This window comes from Erpetoichthys calabaricus, chromosome 8 (assembly GCF_900747795.2).
Source record: "Erpetoichthys calabaricus chromosome 8, fErpCal1.3, whole genome shotgun sequence".
NCBI lineage: Eukaryota > Metazoa > Chordata > Cladistia > Polypteriformes > Polypteridae > Erpetoichthys > Erpetoichthys calabaricus.
This window is the reverse complement of record NC_041401.2, coordinates 78,440,447-78,455,817: the sequence shown is the minus strand read 5'-3', so window position 1 is coordinate 78,455,817 and position 15,371 is coordinate 78,440,447. Positions and strand designations below refer to the sequence as shown.

Genomic DNA, 15,371 nt, shown 5'->3' with positions numbered 1-15,371 from the left:
GAACTGACATAATGATTACAGTAAATCGAATAATAAAAGTATAAATTGTCAAATTTGCTTTCACTGTTAACTTTAGTATCAATGAACCAATTAACGTGCACTGTAAAAATGTATATGTCACAGAATGACTAAATTTTGAGTACTATTTTTTATAAAGTAGTTTAATTGTACTGTGTCAAGTCTGTTTTCCCTATTTAGAAGTTTATTTTAATTATGTCATTTATAGTTGGGAATGAGGATACACTGAAACATTTGGCTACTGTGTATGCCAATAACCATCCTACTATGCACCTTGGACATCCTGGTTGTACAAATAATGCAGGTAAGTTAATTTTCCAAACTCCATTTCTATATGTCTATAAAACTCTACCACCGCAAAGAACTTGTACCGTCTATTTCAAAATATAGTTGATAAGACAGGGCTATATTATATACAATACTTTTTAAATGTTCAGGGCTTGGAAGTTTGACTTTCTCCTTGACTTGTTGGAAAATGGAGGCTAATTTATTTTTGCTATTATTTGCAGATGAAAATATCCCCAGAGGTGTGTTACGTGGGGCAGAGTGGCACAGTCACTTGGGCAGCATGAAGGTGAGATTTAGATCATGGCTAATTTTTACAGTAGAAATCTTTATGCCTCTCTCTAATTTCTGCTGTAAAACAAACTTCTGATATCATGTCAGAGGGCAGAGCAATTTTTTTCAAATTTTATTATCACTCTCGGGTTTATATTTGTATTCACATTGAGTAAAAACATGAGATAGGTCTTAGATTGCTGTGAGAAAGGCTGAATGCTTGCTAAAATGTAAACCTGTATACTACTTCATTAGAAATAATTGTATGAGCCATTAACCATGGTCTTAATTAAGCACATGAAAACAACAATGCCAAAACTCTGATTACATTTAACTCCTAGAACAGCAGGAATCAGGAAAGGAAAAACAGACATTAAATGAGGTGGGAAATGAAGTTCAAGCCCACAGAACCACGTTCACCTTCTTAATCCTAATTACAAAAAACATGTTTAAAAATATAATCCTTATAAGGTATTAACCTGGGGGATTCATGGCAGTATGCAGTTTAATTTTATTACTGGGTTGTAAATGCATACAGCTGAGTAAATAGAAATCAAGTGATTCAGTACACCCTTTGAATGTATTACAAGTATAGGAGTCCGTGAGGTGCTACTGTCAATTTAATTCTTACAAGATGATTGTAAACTTCACCATCTCTAAAGTTCACATTATTTAATCCTTGGAATAAGTTTAGTATTGGGACTTTTGTCATGTGTGTATTGACAGCATATGTGTTTGTATACTTTGAACAACAACCCTTTCTTTTGCTTATTGCCAGTTAATAGACTTCGGCACGTCCACACTAACACATTTTTCATTTAAAAACTTAGACATTAGTCTCTGTTTTCACCTTTTTTACACACTGTCCCAGTGTTTTCAACCCCCATAAATGAAGACTTTTGAAAACCATCTTCTGAGCTGTATACTTTGCTGAAAACTGAATTGCATTGTGTACAGGCAAAAGTGCACCTATTACATGGCCTTTCCCTGATTGGATCCTGCTTACTATCGAGTCTGATTCCCTGATTGATCACAACTCATGGAAGAAAACCATATTCCAACATATCAGACACAGAGGAATTGCTTTGCATGACCCTTGTTGTGTTACTTTACCAGTATACATCTAAATTGAATTTTGTACAACTTGAATTTGTGTTGCTTTACCAGTATACATCTAAATTGAATTTTGTACAGCTTGAATGAACACTTATATGCACAAAATGCAAATAATTCACCGGCTTTGTGATATGTGCCATGGCTGGAAAGGGTTATTACCCCTTACCCCGTCACCCCTTTTTCTGCCAATATGCATATTCCTACTCCAAGCGAACATCTGTGTCATATATGTTTTTGGTCATTTTAATGTGGAACAAGATATTTTCGTAAATGATGTGAAAACGCTACAGACGGAAATCATTTTGATTTACAATTGTTATTTTTAAATGAAAACATAGCTGTTTGAATATAGCCATTGTAAAAGACACCTGGCCAGCTTTCCTAACATTCCTTCCATATGTTTGACACAACTATCATACTTTCTAGTTGTTGTAAAGATCTCACAATTACACCAGTGATTTCAAAAGAGTTAACCTGTAATTGAGCTGAACCAATTTTAGGAACAAGTCCATTTACAGTAATTAAGTTTTAATGAATCTAGACAAAATATAGTCTTACCACTATCTTTTCAAAAATGGTCTAACTCAACTCAGAATTGTGCATCAAATACATCTCTATTGCTTCAGACGCTGTAAAATGTAACCGGGTCAAAACTCTACTTATAAGCAATGTTGTTAGGAAAGTGTTTCACTACGTGACATATTTTGGAAATGTCCTTTGCTTTGACACTATTGGAATAAAATTCATTCACAATATCCCCTAGGGCTCTATCAGCAATCTTAGAGGTGATGCCAAGTCGGACATTACTGCCTAATGAACATTCTCTTGTGATAATTTACAGTACATTTCTAGCACACTGTCTTACCTTGTTCAAGTGGAAGAATGCAGTAGGAGGTTTACTCACAACTTTAATTCAGAGAACATAACTTCATTTGCTCAATATTGTTACTTTGAGGAGACTGAATTACACAACTGGGAATGATGGTTTACATGATATGCCACACTACTTTTCAGCAGGTTTAAATTCACAATGCATCATGACCTTATATAGACAGGTGTGTGCCTTTCCAAATCATGTCCATTCAACTTAATTTACCACAGGTGGACTCCAATTAAGCTGCAGAAACATCTCAAGGATGATCAGGGGAAACAGGATGCACCTGAGCTCAATTTTGAGCTTCATGGCAAAGGCTGTGAATACTTATGTACATGTGCTTTCTCCATTTTTTTATTTTTAATAAATTTGCAAAAACCTCAAGTAAATTTTTTCACGTTGTCATTATGGGGTGTTGTGTGTAGAATTCTGAGGAAAAAAAATGAATTTAATCCATTTTGGAATAAGGCTGTAACATAACAAAATGTGGAAAAAGTGATGCGCTGTGAATACTTTCCAGATGCACTGTATACTTAATTCATGAAAGCCATCAGCCAAATTGAACTACAGTACAATGCAGAAGTAATATTGTTGCCTTATTCCATTACAAAACTCCAAATCAAAACTGCATTAATAAGTATATTAGGTATAGGTTTCCACTGATGAGTCTTTAGAGGCATTTCTTTAAAAGGCAAGCAACTCCACAGAAGGGATGAATGCAGCAGCCTGTTACACCATTCTCTTTAATCCATTATTATTGTTTAGAAGTATCACAGTAGTTTAAATTCAGTTATCCTACCTGTGACTCAGTGGAGTTCATCTTTGATAGTGTTTATTTATTTCTGTGTCATAAAAATCGCCAATATCTCTGTGAGACATAACTTCAAAGGTAGGCATACTTTTGCAATTGTTTGCCAATATGTGTGGCATATCCAATATTGTGAGGAAAACTACACATTACAAAAAAAAAGAAAAAGAAACAAAGGCAAATGTCCATGATTTGCATCATGGTCAGCTCAAAGCCACAGTATGTGACACTGAACATGTCATGTTTTAGAGGTTTGCTCAGATATATTAAAACCTCGGATGTAAAATAGTAACGTTCATGTGGAAACATCTTTGGCGATGCCAGAATGTTTTATAGGTGTCCAATTGTAATTTTCTGTGCAGAGTTTAGAGAAGGAGTATTTATGCGTATACGTCAATTGTTGTTCAGGAAGGAGAACAACATTTTCGACATTTTGTCATTATTTTCTGCTTTTTAATAGTGCTGCTAGGATCAGAATTTCTGACAGGCTCATTTACAACTTGTGATCTTATGATTGGATGCTCTGACCCTTAATTATTGCGACCTCAAAGTCTTAATTCTTAACATTAAACATGCTATTTGCAGGTTAGTTTCAGAGCATTGGTTGCCACAGTGGCAAAGGATCATATAGGTCTGGCTTAATTTATTCCTGAAACATAGGTTTTGATAGATGCAGGTTTTCTAGAATGGAATTTGCCCTGATTTCCTTTGAATTCTAATTTACTTTAACCAGATTTCACACTAATCCTGTTTTCTGGAACAGACCCCAGGAATTGAATGAAGTACTTTTGAGAAAGGAATTACATGTAAAAAAACAACGGAATATAAATCTGTGTTTAATGGAATCTGCGTATCTATAAAATATCTTTGGACAGATTTTTAAGTGTTATGAGAACAATAATATGTGTCATGAGATTTTCACGCCTAGATATTGCTCGGCATATATTTTACAGTATAAAACACACAAATTCACAACCTTTTTTTTCTTTTTTTTGGCTCTGTAGCTGTTCCAGTCTGTTACACTCAAGTCAATAAATGTTTGTATATAATATATGAGACTAAATACCAATACACATTGTATGTATTGTTTGCAACAAAACAAAACACTGCCAGTGTGAATAAATTTCATTGACTATTTATTAGCACAACGTATTGTGTATGTGTTTCAGTGCACAGTGTATGCAATTCAGTATATTGTTTATGAATAAAAATCCATCCATTATCCAACCCGCTATATTCTAACTACAGGGTCACAGGGATCTGCTGGAGCCAATCCCAGCCAACACAGGGTGCAAGGCAGGAAACAAACTCCGGACAGGGCGCCAGCCCACCGCAGGGCACACACCAAGCACACACTAGGGACAATTTAGGTTCGCCAATACACCTAACCTGCATGTCTTTGGACTGTGGGAGGAAACCAGATCACCCGGAGGAAACTCACGCAGACACGGGGAGAACATGCAAACTCCACGCAAGGAGGACCTGGGAAGCGAACCCATGTCTCCTAACTGCGAGGCAGCAGCGCTACTGCTGTGCCACCGTGCCGCCCATGAGTAAAAATATCACTGTATAATGTGTGTGTTTCAGTATACGGTGTGTTTGTTTCAATACACAATGTATGCATTTTAGTATTTGGTGTATAGATTGTGAAGAATGAATTGGATCGCAAACATAAAAAATAATATTGTGAACTATATGTACAGTCAGTGTAGGTGTTGGTATTTTTGGTACTTTTGGTGAAATTTTGATGACAGTGTTCTTTCTGCACATGCAAACCATTGGTTGGGGGGTTGCCAAGTCTACACATGGAGTTTATGGTATAAAAAAAATGAAGATAAGGGTGGGGTCCTCTGTGTTAAGTGCGTGCATAGTACTCACCATTGTCACCTAATTGGTTGACTGGCACCATGTACATCTGTGCTGTTGTGCTAGTGGCATTGAACTGGCAGCCACACTTGTCTGCACTGAGCAGAAAAAGATGGGGTGCCTTAAAATAGCCCACTTGCTACAGCATTATTTTTGACAAATATTAAATAAAAAAACATGGGTTGTCTAATATTTTTTCTATAACAATTTTTAATCTCAAAAAAGTCAAAGCAAACGTCACTCAGTCAGTCAATCAGCATTGCATTTTTTATATTTAGAGAGAGAGAGAGATCAGAAAAAAAATCTAATTTATGAGAAACATACAGTAAAAGTTTTTAGAATTGGGCAGGCAATCTAACAGCTATTTCCTCAGTTAAGCTTGCTAAACCATTGTTAATCTTTTGGATATTTTAGTACATTTCTGTAATTACTTCACATTAATTTTTTTTCTTTCTGTGGTCTCTATTTTGGTAGGGGAGACAGGCATGTAATCTAAATAAGATTTAGAACTGTATGTGCCCCTGATTTCTGATTTATTTATAGAAATTAAATTCTTAGTTTGATTTTTCAACTTGTGATGTTGCACTTTTTTTAATATTGGTGATATCAGAAAATGGTAATTATTAGCCCATAAAACAGGCATAAAATCTTGGCAAAAGACATTAAACAGGAGTTTGAGACAAGGTTGAATGAAATACTATTGTTCCACAGATTTGAAGGTGATTAAAGACTTGTTTAAATTCTAGATTGGTTTAAATAATTTTCAGAATTTTAACCAAACTGGATTTTCATGTGGATTTTGAAGTTTGCTTGCTTTGGTGTGGCCCACCTATTTATTTTGTCTGTATGCTAATTTTCTTGCACAGGATTTCAGTATGGATTTTGGTCATTGTCCTGAGATCACTGTGTACACAAGTTGCTGCCTCTATCCCAGTGCAGATAAGCTTTCTACTCTGTGGTCAGAAAATAAGAAATCATTGCTGAGTATGTTGGTTGAGGTGAGTTTTTTGTATCTTCCTACATGTGCACATTCCACTGTCATACATGTGAAATAACAAAATCCAAGAATTGTATAAATGGTCTCTTTAAAGCAGCTCTTTCAGTTTTGAAAATTAACTACAGACTGGGGGGTATCTCCCTGTATCTACTTTTATCATAACAAGTGGAGTTGAAAGTTTTAAACATAATCTTTTATTCTGTAATCAGGTGTGAGTAAATATCATATACTGTCATTAACAATTGTTGTTTTGTGAAAGAAGTACATTAAAATGGACCACCCCTTCATTACCATTTCCCCAAGTCAGATTTCCAGGGGATTCAGAACCAACCCTAAGCAGCAATAAGCTAAAATTAGAAACAGAGGGCATACCAGTAAATCAGAGGATGCATAAAAACCACTGCCTCATGAATAACTATTTTAAACTAAGGTATCATCAGGAGAGTGTCTGTGGATTCAGCAGTTAATGAACCGAAGAAAAGAGATCCGCGGCAAACACTGCTATCACCTATATAGATTTTTTTTATTATTGTCCATAAAGGTGCAAAGCAGCTAGTTGACCTAGGTCTGAAATAAATTCATTAATAAAGACTGTGATCCCCAAATCTTCATTTTTTGCTCAAACTATATATACCCTGGAGTTTGTGGTTTCCTTTATTTCATACAGTTGACCAACTTCATCCATCATGAAGACCTTTGAGAGGCTGATCCTAAAACAGCCATGACTCCTGGTTTCAGAATATCTGGATCCTTACGGATCAGACACATATAGGTGAAGAGGATGGTCTCAGCTACATGCTCCATAGAGCTTACTCCCATTCGGACAAAGCCTGTACCACAGCCAGTATAATGTTCTTTGACTTTTACAGTGCTTTTAACACTATTATGCCTATATTAAGGCTTTGAATCATGATGCCCCTGGATCATGGACTACATGACCGACAGACAGTTGTTTGAGATGCTAAGGGACTGTGTATCAGGAATAGTGATGTGTAATGCTGGAGCACCTCAGAGAACTGTTCTGTCTCCCTTCCTGTTTACCCTCTACACAACAGATTTCTAGCACAATATCAGTGCTTGCCATCTACAGAAGTTTTCAGATTACTTGTCCATAAATAGGCTACATTAATAATGGAGATGAGTCAGAGTACAGAAAAGTTGTGGAGGACTTTGTCAGAAGTGCATCAAGACAGAAGAGCTGGTGGTGGATTTTCTACATGCCAAGAAGCCTCTGAGACCAGTCACCATTCAGGAGCAGGACATGCAAGTGGTGCAGAGCTACAAGTACCTGGGGGTTCACATAAACAATAAACTGAACTGTTCTGACAACACACTGGTGCTATACAAGAAAAGAAGGGCCAGAGCAGACTGTACTTGCTAAGGAGTCTCAGGTCTTTTGATGTGTGTAGTAAGCTGCTGAAAATATTTTACCAGTCCATAGTAGCCAGTGCAGTGTTCCGTGCTGCAGTGTCCTGGAGAAGCAACATGAGCACAAAAGAAGTACAATGCCTGAACAAACATATCAAGAAAGCGTGCTCCATCACAGGGCAAACACTGGACACACTGTAAGCTGTTGTGGAAAAGAGGATGATGGCAAAATTGAATGCCATCATGAAACATCCCTCCCAGGAGGCAATCTCTTAGAGCACTTTTACCCACAGGCTCATTCCCCGACAGTGTACTAAGGAGCTCCTCTGGGGGACTTTGTTGCCCACTATCATCAGACAATTCAATGCTTCCACCTGATGTGCTTGTTAAATGTATTTTTTTGATTGATTGATTGATTGACTGTATTATCTGTTCTGTGAGTCTGTATCCTTGTTTTTTATGTTTCTTAATTTCCCAATTGGATTAATATAGTTATTTAATCCATTATTTACTAATTAGGGGGGCTGACACTAAAAGTAGTTGCAGCCTTTCATCATTTAGTGTTGTTTAACCCAGGTGTATGCTCTGCTTCTTTTTAATTGTCATTATTAGGATACAACGAAAGAAGCAGACCACACAGAAAAAGGTCAAAATAATAGGAAACAAAATGAGTTAAGCATTCAAAGATATTGAAACAATACAAATACTTCTAAATATTTTATAAATGTAACAAATCATACTATTGTGCTTTTCTGAATGTAGAATAAGAGAAGAGAAAAAGACCAGCTAATTAAATCAGATCAGTTACTATCACTGATTGTGAATCTGGTTGGAACAAAAACCTGCAGCCACAGAGGGTCCCCAGAACTGAGTCTGGGAATCCCTGATCTAATCTAATCTGAATTATGTGTTACACCGATGAATGCTTTGCTTTTATCTGCAAGTCACTCTAATCTGCCTTAAGTGTATGAAATTTATTCTATGTGCAAGTATGACTTCATCAATATCTCCATTATTGCAGGTGCATAAAGGAGTACGTGGTATGGTAATTGATAAAAATGGCAAACCAATTCCCAGAGCCATTATTGTTCTGAATGGTGGCATGCGGGTCTACACCAATGAGGGAGGCTATTTCCATGCCTTACTAGCCCCAGGAGCACACAGCATTGAGGCTGTAGCAGATGGATTCCAACAGCAACACAAAGAGGTAATTAGGATGGCATAGGGTTGTACAGAATAAATCAAACGAAACAGGCCAGAAATTGTACTGTAGGTTCACAAGAACAAGCAACTTTTAAAAGTAGAAATGGGTACAAGAAATGTAGATTGTTTTACTTATAAGTTTCTCTGAACCTGTTATCAGATCCCTCCCAATGTCTTACCCCACTTTAAACAGATTTTCGTGAACAGTGACAGAATACTAGACCACAGGAGGAGGAAGCAGGAGTGTATCACATAAACATCTACCACATATGTATCGGTGTTCCGTATTTTATGTTAGCATGAATACTTGCAGTTGGTCTATTTTACTTATTAGACTATACTTTTGTCTAGGTAGTAGATTGTAGAAGGAAACAGTAGATGGTTTGTCCCTTTTCCAGAGAGACTGTTTATCTTAATTATTTGTGTAGATGTGAGATTTTATTTATAAAATAATATATAGTAATAAAATATAAATTGTGTGTTTCATTCATGGCATCATCAATATTTAACAAATGTAAATATGTAATCTCTCATGGGTAGCAAATAAGATTGGATAAATTCCCTTCACAAAATTTGTTATGCTTTATCTTCTTAACACTCAGTCTCTCTCTCTCCAGAGGTACTGTAACTATTTCTTGGTTATTGAACTTCTTGTCTGGGGAACCTGCAGATCCATTATAGTGTGATAGACAGGCAAAACTTTCATGTGATCAGTATTAGTCATTTGCAGTGGGATAGTCCTCCGTCTTCTCATGCAGGCAATAGATGAATAGGCTATGAAGACTTGCATTTGGCTGTCAGGCGTCTTATATGAGATGTGAAATATGATCACATGTTCTTTTGACTTCTTGTATGACACAATCCTGCTTCCTCTTTCCATAATGAACTTGGTCTTCAGTATACTAAGGGTCATCACCATCCGTGACTTTATATTTTATACTGGGGGGCAGGCCCCCCCGCGCCTTCGGCGTCCAACCCCCAGTTGCTGCCAGTCTGCCGCTCACGTTGTGAAGAAGGGGGCTAAACTCACCCCAAGGAGACGTGGTCGCTCCTCTAAAACCCCCTCTTAAATGGTGATACAATGGGAAAGAAATTTTTTTTTTTTTTTTTTTAAAAAACCTCCTCTTTGCTCGATCAGCTGCTGGCTTGCTTTTGCTGCCGTGCCGCATGATCTGCATCTCGCGCGGCACTTCAAACATTTAAAAGCCTGAACAGACGCTGTCCCACTCTTTGTCTTTTATTTCCGGCCCCGGGCGTGGTTAAATCTCTTGGCACTCTTGGTTAAGTCTTGTCTTGCGGAATGTGACATAAAACCATCACATAAAATTTTTGCACTTTTAGGCTTAGGATTTTATATTTATTTTCCATCATGTCCGTGTTATTCAACCTTGACCACTCCCCTGCACATCACTCGCCCAGTTATTACTCCTACTGTGCACATCCTCTCTCCTTACCACTCCCATGACACTCTCAGTGCTGCTAACTAGCCCTTCAACGCAGTTGGTTATAATGGCACGGCAGAAAAGCAAATTATCTATTTAAGAACGTCATATTTTATATTGCAATAGAAAAACAGTGGCAAGAGCTGATAGTAAATGTGGAAAAAAAGAAAATGAACAAAAAAGAGCTGCATATAATAAAAATGAAGAGCTTAGAGAATCATCCAATAAACGTGAAAGAGAAAAATATCCAGAGCAATATGCGAACACAAATGCAAAAAAGTAATGTTTATATAATGTAAGTTAGAGGATAAAGTAATTCATAATATTGTTTTTGATGAAGCACTAATGTTATTTAATTTTTTATTTACTTTTTATTCTGTTTTTTTTGTACTTCTACTTTTTTCTTTATATTTTTTACTATGTTTTATTATACATTAGTATTTAAAATAGATATTTGTAGTGAAATACTCAAGTAACTGATTTTCTATCTATAATAACTAAGGACCAAACTGTTTTCCTCCTGTGCCTCGCATACTCTTCTATGTTCCATCTCTTTAAATATAAGTGCTTTCTGTAATGGAGGGGAGCCCCAATGCCCTTTGAGTGGCTCAGCCACGAGACAGCGGGCGCTAGGGGTTGGTGAGTGAAGGGAGCAGGGGGCAGAGCCACCTAGTATAGTTGTGGCCAAAAGTTTTGACTGGACTTTCTTGGGTGCCCTGAAGCCTTCTTTACAACAGTTGAACCTCTGTATTCTAACTCAATCAGCATGACAGAGTGATCTCCAGCCTTGTCCTCATCAACACTCTCACCTGTGTTAATGAGAAGATCACTGAAATTATGTCAGCAGGGCTGAAATGCAGTGAAAATGTTTTGTTTTGGGATTAAGTTCATTTTCATGGCAAAGAGGGACTTTGCAATTAATTGTAATTCATCTGATCACTCTTCATAACATTCTGGAATATATGCAAATTGCCATCAAAAAAACTGAGGCACCAAACTTTGTGAAAATTAGTATTTGTGTCATTTTCAAAACTTTTGGCCATGAGTGTATGTACAAAATATATAATGCAAAGTCTTGAATACAGTATTTTAATAATAGGCTCAGATATTACCATTCTGCTTCAGTAGCAATGTATGTAGAGTATATTTTGTCTTAGTATTTGTTTTTCCTTTATATCTCATGAAACTGCACGTCCTTAATTATGCATTTTTGATTATATGTTTTCAGGTCTTTGTTTCATTATATGAAGCTGCTACCTCCCTTGTTTTTGAATTTGACTTGGATAATAGAGTATTTGGGTTTCCAAGGGAGTTTGTCATTGCGGCTGCAGGTTTGTACTATTACTCTTTATATTGGATGTATTTGCTTAGCACAAGCATGTCAAACACGCAGCCTGCAACAGAAATCTGTGCGGCCCGTATGACAAATCCTAGTTACCACTAAACTTGTACAAAATGATTACTATCGTTTGTGATTGAATCATTCTGCATCTTCGGCGTTACTTATTGACTTTTCTTACTTCCACCTTCTGACAAAAGCGCATTTTCCCATGGCATTATGGTACCGGAAATGTCATCTGCTAGTATAGTTGCAGCTGCGGCGTCAGCTTCTTAATACCATAGGCATGACACTGCCACCCCCTAACCCCCCCCCCGCCCCCCCCCTCACGAGTCTTGACCAAAGTTAATGAGCCGAGACATCGCAATTGAAGTGCTAGGCTGCAGCAGCCTGGCAGGCTACACTCCTGGCTGGGCTGCTGAGACTGGCCACTGGGCAGAACTGACCATCACGAGTAGTAATAGCTCACATATTTTCACATTTTTTTTGCTCTAGTTTTATGTAATTTTGTGCTAGTATTGTAACGAACAGTTAGTGCAGACTACAGCTGAAGATCTGAAGTGGACGCGAGAAGTTGGTGAGTTTATTAACAAATTTTTGTGTTTTTGAGTTTGTAAAATTAGTGTAGGTCAGGGGGCTTTTTGCATATCGGCTTATTTTACAATATAAACTTTGAAGTAAACTTAGTAAAGTAAAATTTTGAGCTGCACAATGCCAAACATGCGTAAATTGATAGGCCTATGTCTTTGTCATTTCATTTAAAATAAAATATTTGCATTGCAGTATGAAGGGTACAGTGACCTCAACCAAGTTGGTGTGCCAGGCTTGTATGCTTACCTGCCACACTTGTATGTGCAGATCCGTAAGATGGCATTGAGAGTACTGTCTATGTTCGGAAGCACTTAAATTTGTGAGAAATTGTTTTCGTTAATGAAAGCTATCAAAACCCCACATCGCTCAAGACTTACTGTCAAGCACCTTTCATCCTTCTTAAAAGTTGCAGCTGCACAAGATTTCAAGCCTGATATTGATGAATTGGTTACTAACAAGAGATGCCAAGTGTCGGGACAAAAGAAATAGATCTCAGACTGTAAGACTCCTATATAAGGACCTAGCTAAGAAGCTAAAACTCTAATTGTACGCTGTTGTATATGGAGATTGTATGGAAATAAATTGCTTTTCTTTAAACTTTAAGTGTTACATTTTTTAAAGTTTTCAGTATTGGAAAGAAAGCTACAGTAACTTTGTATAATAGTATAATAGTATTTGTTACAGTGCGGCCCGCTGACGCACGTATGGCAGTCGAAGCAGCACACCAATGGTAGTGAGTTTGACATGCCTGGCTTAGCATCAATCTTGAGGGACTGTTTGGAAGCCATTGTACAGGTAATGTTGCTAAAGTGATCTTCATAAGTGAAGAGCTCAGAACAAAAAACAAGCCGTAGCTACTTACAATTCCTTGGTTACAAAAAGCTAAAAGCTAACATCTGTTAGACAGCTACTGAACAAAGAAAAGAGTCTTTAAATGGTTCTTAAACTCACTGAGGGAGTTAGCATTTCAAATGTTGGTGAGCAATTTATTCCTCCTTCCAGGAGATACACATGTAAAGAGTCTGGACTGAGATTTGATACCACACAGTTCATTAGTAGACCTGAGTGGTAAAGAAGGAGTATAGGACATCACAAATGTCTCTATATACTGTATATAGGTGCTGACCACTGACTACTCTGTAGGATCTGACCCTAATACATTCCGTTACAGGAAGCCAATGTAGTAATTTTAAAAGAGAAGTGACATGTGCCCACCTCAGTTGGCTGAGCACCAGATGTACCTCTGCATTTTGAATCACTTGCAGTGGCTTGGTGATTCATGCCAGTAGAGAGATACAGTAGTCTAGATGTGACAGGATCAAAGTCTGGACCAGGAGTTGTGCTGCATACTCTGTCAGGTGTAGTCTGATTTTACAGAATCTGTATAGAGTGAAACTGGACAACTGAGAGACTTAGCAACATGGTTCCTGAACAACAGCAGGTCACCATCCCAATGCTGCATACCAACTCGGCAGGTGTTAGTAATGAAATGAACAGAGATGGGGTGCTGAATAGACAGATGGGCTGGGATAGCAAGAAGGTCCATTTTTGCCAGGTTGAGCTGGAGATGAGTAATGATGTTCCTTCATGCAGACTGCAATATCGGTGAGGCATGCTGAGATTCTAGCTGATACCATGTTGTCCTCTGGAGAGCACTAATGAGAAAGGCCATGGGAATTGATGGTAGGGCCTGGTGAGGAGGTGTATAGAGAGAAGAGGAAAGAGCCCAGCACCAATCCTTGGGCCATCCCTTGACATCTCTCAACCCCAGGACATATGGTAAGGCCTACCCAAAACGTTGTACTCAAACCACCTGATGACAGTCCCAGTGATGCCAATATCAGAAACGGTGGTAAGGCGGATCTGGGGTTTAACTGTGTTGAAGGCAGGGGAGAGACATAGAAAGATAAGGATGGAAGACTTGGTGGTAGCTCTAGCCTGCTGTAACTTGTTGACAATGGTAAATAGAGCCATCTCCATGGAATGGCCCTGCTTGAAGCCTGAATGATAATTAAGCAGTCTGTTCTGTGGAAGAAAGGAAGAGACTTGGTTTGAGACAGCATGCTCCAGTGTTTTGGATAGAAGGAGAGTAGAGACACAGGACTGTAATTGCCTACTTGAGAATGCATCAAGAGCGGTGTGAGGTATTGACGACACATTTAATAGAAGAAACAAATGAGGGAGAAAGAGTGTGGAGGAAGCTCCCTTCACATCCCATGTCCTGGAGGAGATAGGAGGGGATGGGGTCAAGTGGACAGGTAGCCGAGTAACTAGAGAGGAGGTTGGAAATATCAGTGATGGAGAGAGGAAAGTGTTGTGGTTTGTTCAGGAGGGAGCAGACTGGCTGGAGGGGGTGATGAGAATTGACTGCTGATGACAGCTATCATTTCTCAAAAAATGGCTGCAAACTCATCAGCAGTCAAGGAGATTGAGGTTGGAGGCAGTAGAGGATTGAGGAGAATGCTGAAAGCCGAGAACAAAATGCATGTATCGGTGTTTCTAATCCTGTTTTGAAAGATATTTACCTTAGCGTTGGTAGTAGCAGAAGAAAAGAGGTTTGAAGGGAATGATACTTTTCCAATTTCAGCCTAGGCCTTTCATTTCCTGCATTTCCTTTCAGCTGTCCTAATCTCTCTCTGTAGACTGGAGTAGAGCTTCAGAAAGTCATGGGCTGGAGAGACTTTCAAATACAGGCTTAGAGAAGAGAGCACAGATAGTGTCCAGTCAAGAGGGCAAAGATGATCATAGGGTGTCAGTGGCAGCATTGGTGTCAGGTGGTTAAAAGGAGGGAGAGCAGAGGAGACTAAGGAAGAAAAACAGGAGAGAGATGTGAGCAGAGGTGACGGCAGAAGGACACAATGGGAGGAGTAGTAGTGGAAAAGGAGCAAGTAAAGGAGAACTAATTGAAAAGGAGTTTGGAAGTATGTAATGGAGTGACAGTTGTATTAGTCTGTAAGAGAACAAGGTCCAGAAGTTTACCTGCTTTGTGAGCTGGTGAAGTGTGGAGCTTTGTCAGATTAAAAGAGGAAAAAAGAGAAATGAAATCTGTTGAAGGAGGACTGTCCTGGTGGATTCCAGGTCCCCAAAGACTGCCATCAGCTGGAATAGAGAAGAGAGAGGGGAGTACTAGCTGCCTAGAACGTTGTCCTTGTTCTCTGTAGAGTCGCATAGGTAGACTTGCAGTCTTTACA

At 38.3% G+C, this 15,371-nt stretch overlaps 1 protein-coding gene across 1 annotated transcript in view; it reads left to right on the top strand.

Moving 5' to 3' along the window:
* Positions 1-15,371, top strand: part of cpda (carboxypeptidase D, a) — an 83,916-nt gene that overhangs the window by 65,572 nt on the left and 2,973 nt on the right. Inside the window, exons 16-20 of the mRNA XM_028806904.2 lie at positions 227-322; positions 528-592; positions 6,107-6,238; positions 8,627-8,812; positions 11,479-11,581. Of these exons, the coding sequence (XP_028662737.1) occupies positions 227-322; positions 528-592; positions 6,107-6,238; positions 8,627-8,812; positions 11,479-11,581 (582 nt within the window). The remainder of the gene's footprint in view (positions 1-226; positions 323-527; positions 593-6,106; positions 6,239-8,626; positions 8,813-11,478; positions 11,582-15,371) is intronic.